The 10,355-nt window shown below is 40.1% G+C and overlaps 1 protein-coding gene across 1 annotated transcript; it reads right to left on the bottom strand.

Annotated features, from left to right (window-relative positions):
- Positions 1-366: 366 nt before the first annotated feature.
- Positions 367-9,995, bottom strand: LOC145490976 (ATP-binding cassette sub-family C member 4-like). Its single transcript, XM_081470097.1, has 6 exons — positions 9,468-9,995; positions 7,552-7,934; positions 4,247-5,589; positions 3,517-4,087; positions 2,929-3,065; positions 367-1,468 (listed from the first exon to the last, which is right to left on the bottom strand). Exons 1-6 carry the CDS (start codon positions 9,993-9,995, stop codon positions 561-563), a joined length of 3,870 nt encoding a protein of 1,289 aa, XP_081326223.1. The 3' UTR covers positions 367-560.
- Positions 9,996-10,355: the final 360 nt, after the last annotated feature.

Genomic DNA, 10,355 nt, shown 5'->3' with positions numbered 1-10,355 from the left:
ACAACTTAGTTGCTACTTCATAATGTACGCGTTATATTTTCGTACAGAATATAATTAATTTTCAGGGCCTATGTAATAACATTCCACCCCTTAAATTTAAATCTTAATTCTAAAAGTGTAAAAGATAAGTGGTTATATAAAGCCAATAAAAGTGCGTGAGTAGTAACCATTCTGAAAGACTAATACATCTCACACACCAATCGCAAACAACGTTGTTTAGATAAAATAGAGTGTTTTCGCTTCTTTGTACAATGTTCCTCGATGACATCACTAGCAAAAATTTTAAATGATACTTGGTACTGTTTATTTTGGGTCGGCTAGCAGCTCTCGTAAGGTCTCACATGAATGGCGTGATACCCTTTGAGAGGACAATAAAATAATCAACAGAAACAATGCCCCTAATGCAAAAACAATAACACCTGCTGACAAGCAAAAGAATTACAAGCCTACGAGAGCTGCTACACTTCTGACTTTTTTTCGATAAGCAAGAAGTAAACAGCCGCAAAAACTCATTCAAATTTAATATGATCTGTAAATTAACAAAGGGGGATCTAGCCTATCTAGATACCTGCAACTCGAGCCATTTCACTCAAAGCACCTCCTTCCTTATTTACTAAAGCGTCAAATTTATCAAATTCGTCAACCTCCCCATTTTTCAAGACCAAAATCATGTCACAGTCTTTGATGGTGCTTAAACGATGGGCTATAGTGATTACTGTGGAATCCTTTAGTTTCTCACGTACTACGTTCCAGATTGTTTGTTCTGTTTCTGGATCCACATGTGCAGTGGGCTCATCCAAGATGACGATCTTGTTTTGTTGTAACAGCACACGAGCCAAACAAATCAACTGTCGTTCTCCTACACTGAGATCTGCTCCATGTTCCAAGAGCTCGTGATCTAGCTTTCCCTCCAAACCTTCTACCAACGCTTTCAGTTGCACATTCTCCAAAGCTCGCCACAAATCTGCATCCTGCAAATGCTTCAAGAGATCCAGATTTCTTCTGAGTGATCCACTAAACAGAACAGGGCTTTGGCCAAGAACGGATATACATCGTCGGGAGTCTTGTAGATTGATCTGTTTGATTGGAATATCATCGACCAGTATGTCTCCATCAGCATCTGGCATGCGCATGAGCGCTGCCACAAAAGATGACTTGCCTGCACCTGTGCGGCCTGCAACACCGATATTTGTTCCCCCTTTGATGTTAAGATTGATTTTCTTCAGTACTTGAGGTCCACCCGGATAGTACGTTAATGACACATCTTGAAATGTGATATTTCCTGCGTGTGGCCATTGGTTTGGGGGAAGTCTATGCACTTTGTATCCAGGTTCTGAGTCAAGGCTGGTGTACGTCATCACTCGTTCAACTGAGGTCATGAAATTCTCGACATCCGAAGTTTTCTTGACAGCGTATTGAGTACGCGTCGAAGTTTGTATGACATAAACAAGCGCAAGTCCGGCCCAAGCTGATTAAAACAAAAGAAAAAAATGGAGAAGAGAGTACTTAGATTATTCAGTCGTATGATACCGCTAAGTATTATTTTTTAAACTTGACGAATGAAAATACCCCGCCCTATGATACAAGTTTCCGCTAAATAGACTAATTCCACATCATTTGACGGATATTCTACTTCTTTTGAGAAGAGACCTCTGTCACCTGTAAAGAGACCATCTTAAATAGTTTTTTGCTTCTGCGCTTACTCGCATCCCGTGAGCTTAGCTGCCCACGATAATATTCTGCTCGTGCGCAGTTCTATCCGCCACCTCTGCCAAGACGGCATGCGCTCCTCACTCCGTCTTCACTGCACTGAAAGGGTTGTGTAAACAAGGTCATGGATAAAAGAATTATTGACCAAGATTATAGTTTCATTGCTCCTAGCAGGAAAGAGCACTTGAACCAGCGACCTCAACAACAACAACAACAACAACAACAGCAACAACAACTAGAACTAAAACTAAAACAGTAATGATTTTCGTGAACATATAATAAGGTTATGATACAGCGATCAAGTTTCGCAACTGGTTTGATTTGAGAATAGAATATTGCGTAGATCAAAGCAAACTGAAATGAATTTTGGTAATTGAACGTTAATATAATTATCTGTAGAAGTCATAACCTCGCCGATGGCTTGTAACGAAGATAATTGTTTAAAAGTCGGAACGATATGTTCCATTATGCTGTAAAATTTTTCTCAGAATCATTCTTAAAAATGTTGAAAAATTCTAGTTTATTAGAGTTTTGCATGGTACGTTGCGAATATAAAGTATACTTTTGTTGCATTGGCCAAAATTGGGGAGATAATCGCGTCGAAAATTTTATTTGCTAGGAATGGAGGTAATTTGCTGTGTTTTCTGAGACTGAAAAGGGCGTGAAGATCCTTTTCTTTCAAGTTATCAAGTGCCAATGAAAAGTTACTCGTTGAAGAAATGAGTGTTCCCAAATAAGTATAAGTTTGAACAATTTCAATGGGTCCATTGTCGATTACAAGTCCAGCGTTTCTTTCTCCACCAAGAGCCTGCTGCTTGTAGGCCGGCTACGCGGCACGCCGCCTCCATCATAAAAGAATAATTTACTTTTAGCTACTTCTGTTATCGTATCATGCAGATATCTTTCCAATCCGAACTGCCTTTTGCCAGTAAACGAAAAACAGACCGGTAACAAGTAATGAGAGGCTGCCCTCTTTGCTGGCTGGGATTGCCCTTAACTAACGTGAATTGTCCGTGTCTCAGTTTAAACCGAAATGGTAATCTTTGGCGAGTCCCTGCGATACACCTCCATAAGACTAATATAGATAAACAGCAAAATGATATAGAATATATTGATCAGCTCTGTTACGAATGAGGCAAGCGTGGTTTCGTAATGCCAAATCCTCAGATTTAGTATCGTTTTTTGGCCGATTTTGATTTACCTTACAAATGCACCTACCGGCATCTTGAGACACCAAAACAGCTGCCAGAGACACTGCACCAATTAACACGGATGTGAGAAGGTCCAAGCGTACACCAAGCCATCGCCCACTGGCCATCACCATAATATAGGACTGATTATGAACATCTTGATACCTAACGGAATGAAACTACAGTACATAAGTAGCTAGTCATTATTAAACACTTGAGGCTCTAGAAAACGTATACAAGCGAGTCGCAATTGATCTTAATGGCACAAGATATTCAAGCCAATCAATTTACGTAGTAATGCGCGCAAAATGAAAGCAAATGCGTTTTATGTTCAAAACTCTAGTGAAAAGTGCCCTTAACACTGTTAAAGCCTTGTTCACAGTAGCGACATAACGACATAAACACATCGACATAAAGACAAAAGGAAAAGATCGGTTTTATCTTTATGTCGTTATGTTCATGCTGTTATGTTTTTAATATGTCATTATATCTACATGTTCACACTACAAACATAACGTCCCTATTACGTCGAGATAACGTCCTTTTTATGTCGTGACGATGTCGTTATGTCGTTATGTCGCTAGTGTGAACCAGGCTTAAGACTAAACCAAAGCACCTGTAAAGCTGATCCACGAAATCCCTTTGTCTGCCTCTTGTTCGAATCGTGTCCAGTCCATTCAGGGTCTCCGAAAAATGAGAGAAGACTGGACTGCGGCATATTGACTCTAACCTTTTGAGTCCTCTGGACGTCTTCAAGTAATACTTGGAGATATACAGGACTAACACAATCAACGGAACAACAAGAAATAGGAGCCAAGGATTTGTAACAGTTGGTATGATTATTGATGCAAACACCAACAAGACTCGCTGGATAGATACTAGAAAAGTCTTGGGCAACAACTCGTCAAGGCAGCCTACATCTTTAGAAAATCGATTGAGTATTCTTCCCACGGGATTTGAATCAAAGAAATGAACCGGTGCTTGTAAAATAGCTAAAACCATCTTGTCATGAAGACGCTCTGAACATCTTAATGAAACCAGAAGGAATCCAGAAGCTCGAATGACGGCAAAGATAAGGGACGCACTGACGAGACAAGCATAGATAGTCAAGTTTGAGTTGTCTTTCTGATCTTCTGGTAGTTTCTTTGTTAGCGACGAGAGCCAGACGTCAGGAGCAACTATCATTGCTGAGAAAAGAAAGAGACAAAATAAAAATAATATGATCAAAACCTTGATAAGAAGCAAATCATAATGAAATAGTCGTTGATCAGCTTAATAATCTTATAAGAAACACAAAATAAAGTTATTGTTATGTATGAATGACTAGTTACAATATGAAATCTTACCTTGCGCTATGAAGCACAAACAAATTACTGCACATATTGTTGACCAATGTACTCCGCTTCTAAAGTAGTTCCAGTAAAGCTTTGATGAAACCACTCCGATGGAACGATCTTCTTGTGATATTTCCAGGCTCCTAGGTTCATTGGGTAGTGGAGCCATTGTATCACAGCCGTCACCTCCGTTTTTCTGTTCAATTTCCCGAACAACGCTCTTACTATGATTGCTATCTTTCTCAACTCTCTGGTAGAGCGGGTCAACGGTTGAGTTTAGAATACCCTTTTCTTGCAGTTCAATGAAACTTCCCTTTTCCAACACGCGGCCTTTGTACAACACAATCACTTGATCAGCTTCTTTCATGTGTTGTTCCTGATGTGATGTTAACACTCGCATTTTTTCGCCTAATAGGTCGTTGATACATGTTTTAAAGATATATTGGCCAACTTTAAGGTCAACGGCACTCAGAGGATCGTCTAACAAGTAAAGGTCTGCATCAGCGTAAACTGCGCGTGCTAAACTAACTCTCGCCTTCTGACCTCCACTCAGAACTACACCGCGTTCTCCAACAACTGTTTTGTCATAGTCAGGAAACCGCTGGATGTCTTCTTTGAGGGCGCATGCTTCAATTACTCTGGTGTACTTTGTCTCATCGTGTGGTTGACCAAACAGAATGTTTTCTCTTATTGTTCCAGAGAAGATCCAAGCTGCTTGGGTAACATAAACAAAAGAACCTTGGAAGGTTATTGTCCCGCTAACTTCAGAGATCTCGCCAGCAATCGCTGAGAGAAGAGTAGATTTTCCACTTCCCACTGGTCCAGTAATAACTGTTAGACTTCGTGGTGCTGTGGAAAATTCAATATCCTGCAAAATAAACTCATCTTGTCGCTCGATTCGTCTGTTCGTCAGATTCGACACACATAAAATACTGGGCTCGTTCAGCGGATTTTTTACTAGGTCAGGATTGAATACCTTTGTCATTTTCGCCTGTTGATCTGACAGACCACTCGTGACATTGGTTGCCTTGCTCTCTGGGTTACTGGTGTCCTCTTCAGACTGACCACGTAAGATGGCGGGAATGTTTTCTAAAAGGAGAAAATCTTCTATTCTTCCTAGCGACGCATGAGCGTCGTTTGCTTGTAACAAAGCAGAAGAAATTCGAAGGCATGTTTGATATCTTGCCAAATTCATAAAACCTAGCAGCATAAAGACATTTACAGGTGTGATGGGTTGACCAGTAAGCACAAGAGTAACGACAGACAACAGAGTCGCCATTGATACTGAACTGTCCCACAAGGCAAGAACTCCTGACAGAATGAAACTTTTCTTACGGATGGTGTTAATTTCACTTCTGAAAAGAAAACCCAAAAGAACTATGAGGATATATATATCACTTACCAACACTGCTAGTGGCAGTAAAAGAGAGTTGTCTTTAGAATTTCCGTTTAAGAAATGCAAAGCGTGTAGCGTGCAAGTATCGAGTTATGGATGCGCGCGGGAGGTTGCTAAGCACGAAAGAGGCGTCTAGTGCTTGGCAAACCTCCGAAGTGCATCCATAACTCGATAGTTGCGCAATGCATGTTAACCATTTCTTTTATAACATTGAGACTTTTGAGATAGTATATACTGAATCTCGTCCGGCTTACATGAAGTCAGAAGCGCGATAAACCGCGCGAAAATGTTCATTCAGAAACCTGACAAGGCGAGACATCAAATTTTTCTAGGATCGCGGCGAGTTAATGGTTTCTTGGGCAAACAAACAATTTCAAACTGCTCAGTTAACCTAAATATCAAGCTGACAACAAACGAAAATCGCAGTCGGTAAAAGTGTGTCTCAAAAATAGCTTAAATTTGGATCAGTTTTCCGAAGAATTGAAAACAAACTGCGCATGGTTGAAGCTTTTGGTGATTGAGCTCTCTGTCCTTCACGGCCACTTCAGCAAAAGAAAACAAACAATATGGAACCAGACATTTCTTAAAAGCGAGAGTGGAGAAGAAAGCGAACAAACACCCCTGGCTTTGAGCTGTTTAAGATTCTGTTATTTAATAGCAGGTTTGTGGGTTACGTTTTCCTTTCCAGTTTGTTTTAAATTTGATGAGTTGCGCGTCTGAAGGCTGAACTTGAACACATGAATGGCTTTTAAAAATGATCTCTGTCACTTTCGTTATTTGGTAAAATAAGATTAAATGAACAGAAGACTGAGGCCTAATAGAAAATGTGAGAAATGTAAGTTTATATTTGTGCACGATGCAGTCTTTCCTTCAAGCGGCTGTTTCTTCAAGAGTTTAATTCGCGATCGAGCGACGCGACGAGCGTTCGAGCAAAACGAAAACCCGGGAACTGAAACAATTCATCAGAGGCTACCAATGTTTGATAAAACTTCCTTTATTAAACCTCAGAAACACTAGATTACCTTTAACGTTTTTGGAAAAGAAGGATTTCGTATGTAAGACTTCACAAACAGATTTGTTAAAGCTCTCGTGTTCAAGTTTTGTTCGCTTTCGATGCCAGAAAAGTTTTACAAAGAAAGCTTGTGCTGAATTTCATTGTCGTCAAATCGCTAGAAAATTCTCTCTAAAATTCCCTAATGCATTAGTGACCTCGAAAGGTTGATACAGACCAGTTTGTTGCTTTTTTTGGTCCGTCTCCGAGTGCTGAGTGCCTTTGTTCAACCAGCTGGTTCAACTCCTGTTCGCTTAAATTTCCAAATTTTTCAGGTGGAGGCCCGGCAAAAACTTAAGCTGGAAATTTGGTAGCTCACAGGAATAAAATTCCTCAACTCCGGAAGAATTATTAGATTTTTCCGTATTTCAGGAGAAGAAAAATAGGAATTAAGTTTTACAAAGTGTCAACATCGATGACAAAAATTGCCGAGAAAAAGTACAAATAAACAAACTGACGTCAGCGTGCAACCCACGGGCAAATGAATCGAGAGTATTAGCTAAGGCTATGTTATAGTAGAGCCTTTGAAGATTCACATGAACAAATGGCCAAAGGAGCAGTTGTAGAAATGAGGATGAGCATTACAACTGTTTTAGTAGACATTACGACGAATAGTAGTCAGAAACCTTCAATTTGAAGACTGTTGGGCCAAAAACCAAGAACAGTTATCCGTTACACTTATCCCTTTTAAAAGGACAACACGCGTGTTCGTAATCTGGCAGCGGGCGGAAAATGACCGATGAGGTAACTGATCAAACTCGCAAGTTGGCAATAGAAGACGATGAGTTGTGACTGAAATTTATCTTACAGCTACAGTAAATGCAACTACACACTGAGTCAACATTAAGTACCGCATTTGGTTTCCCCTACCTTCGTGTGTGTTGAATTTTTCTTCGATATTCGTCCTCCCACGCACGCGTTTTGATGGAACGAATCCCAGAAACCACCTGGTTCATCAAGGAGATCCATTTGTCGGACAGCGCTGCCGTGCGCAAGCGCAGTGCAGCACTAATATAGGAGATCCCAGCGAAATACGGCACAAGAAAACACAGGAAAAGGACTCCCATCAGAGATTGCCAGCCAATCAAATACACGAGTAACACTGCTATCACAACGAGGACAAAGCACGAAGGAAACAATAAGTAAAGCCACATGATTGTGTCTTCCTCCATCCGCTGAACATCGTTTGATATAAGGTCGATCACGTGGCCTGTTGTAAATTTTAACAATGCATCCTTGCTGAGAAGTAGCGTCTACGAAACAAGAAATGCTAAATCTTAGGTTTTTTCTCGAAACAAGGATAAAAGAAGCACAATGTGGTGTGTTAATATTACTTTATCTTACGCTGCATCAACTTCACGATCTAACGCTGGCGGTAGAGCAATTTCTGTTGATTTCGATGAAGTGTCCGCATAGAACACACAGTATCGGTAGTTTGACCTGCAACCTACAATCCGTGAGGTACTCCTCTATTAAAACTATATAGAGATGTGCTACCCAAGAGTAAGGTATTTGGGCTTTTTTGGTCAGATTACATCTCATGGCTGTTCTGATGTTGTTCTGAAAATGGGCTTGACTTTTAGGGAAACCACAGAATCGTATTTACGTAATTTACTAAATATGAGATTAAAAGGCAAACTAAGTCGCCAAAAATGTAATTGTTCATCATCAGAGAGGTAAATTCTGATATGCCTATCTATATTAAATAGTAAAAATGCCAGAAAAATTAGATGCCCCGAGCGGGATTCGAACTCACGAAACCCCGATTTCATGGAAGGTGATGTAGCCACTGAGCTACCGAGGCAACCACAGTGGAGTGGGTAATTGCCAGTCCGAGAGGCCTGGGAGCAAATGCATGGAAATCGTTGTTTACTTTGTAGCTAATATTCGACTCACTCCACAGTGGTTGCCTCGGTAGCTCCGTGGTTACAGCACCTTCCACGAGATCGGGATGTCGTGGGTCAGGAATCGAAAAACTGGGCTACCCCTTTAGAGCTACAAACGAGAATCTATTATTTTCATGCCAAACCCTGTTTGAGCATATTATACTTCAAGGTGACCAGAGGATATAACCAAAGAAAGTTTCATCAGTTGCTAATCTACTGCTTATAAAAAAGCATCTAGGTAAAGGTAACTATGCCTCAGGGAAACAGGATCAATCCTTGTGTGTGGCTACTCCTACCTACGATCAGGTGTGAAATCAAAATGTTTAACTGTTACTGTTGTTAATTATGCTGATCAATGCGCTTAGCTACACCTAGCTAGTTCTCAGACATGCCACTTAAGGGGGGAGGGGGGGAGGGGGAGGGTTACCTGAAATTCTTTAAAAATTTGGAATTTTTGTTTTTACCGGAATTCGAATCTTACGGTATTGATGTTTTATTTTGAGAAGCATTTCTCCCTGTAAGGTCAAAGCTCGTTTTCTCAAAACGAGTTATTTTTGCCTTTGAGAAAAGATATCTCAAGAACGATTTAAGCTTTTGACCTCAAATTTTCAGGATTGCTAGGTCTGACTAAGTTAATTGTTGTGAATTAGGGAATTCGCCATAGAATTCCTTGGATAGAAGTTATCAAAATAAATGTTTCACAATTTAGATTGCGCAACTTAAGATGGTTGTAAGAGCACAGCTGGAGCTCCGCATTTTCAAATTTCGCAAAATCCCTCATTCATTACAGCTGGACATTTGCTTACTCTCAAATGCAAGTAAAAGGACAAGGAGTCTCCCCTCCTACCTCCGGGCTCGACCACACTGCTTCCCCTCCTATTCTACACTATTCGTGCTTACCTTATAATAGATTAGACCTTTTAAGGCGCAACTAATTCTGATACCCAACAGCTCACATCTGTAGTCATGGTGGTGCATACAAAGAGCTCCTATGATAGAATTTATGCACAAAGCAAGTGTACAACCGTACAGAAGATTATCTTTTTGTGGCTCAGATGACATCAGTATGGAAATAAGATATCCCAATAGCAATGGTTGAAGAAGGGCAGAAATTGAACGCAAAGCATTCGTGGATACAATAATTATGGCATCTTTTAGAGAGATCAACTTTATGACGCATTTCCAAAGTCTAGGCTTTTTTTGATTTCTGTTGCACTTTGCTTTTTCTTTGTTCCAGTTTGCTTGAAGCTGATCAGCCAGAAAAGTGGAAGAATTCTCTTTTGAAAGGGGTAAAAGATCATTCTCATCTAATGGTCGTTCACTGCCTATCTTGAAGATACTATTCATCCATTGAAAGAAAAGAAGTGACACGAAGCTGACTCCTTTATCTTCACTGGGAGATATCTTTTTGTATCCTTTTCTTGCCATAACAGTTAATCTGAAAACTAACAAAGATCCGCATCAGTAGAGAAGAAAATTCAAGTTTGACAGCAAGATAAATTTGTCTTTCTTATTGAGTTCGCCGGCTAACTCAAAGTTCTGAAATTTATGCTGCGAATGCTACAATAGTTATCGGATTGGCTATTGTTAATATCAGACGTCAGTAAACCTTGTCGAATATAGCGCACAAGCCCCACGTGTTTAATGGTACCAAGAAGCAAAATTTTCAGAATCCATCAAGGAACTAAATTTTCAAGAAGTAAAGTAAATTTCTTCTTTTTAGACTATTTGCCGGGAACGTTTTGCTGTTCCCCTATCCATTCAGAAACCTATTCATAGCTTAACTTT

Source organism: Orbicella franksi, chromosome 6, assembly GCF_964199315.1.
Source record: "Orbicella franksi chromosome 6, jaOrbFran1.1, whole genome shotgun sequence".
Taxonomy (NCBI): Eukaryota; Metazoa; Cnidaria; class Anthozoa; order Scleractinia; family Merulinidae; genus Orbicella; species Orbicella franksi.
This window is presented reverse-complemented; position numbering and strand designations above follow the sequence as displayed.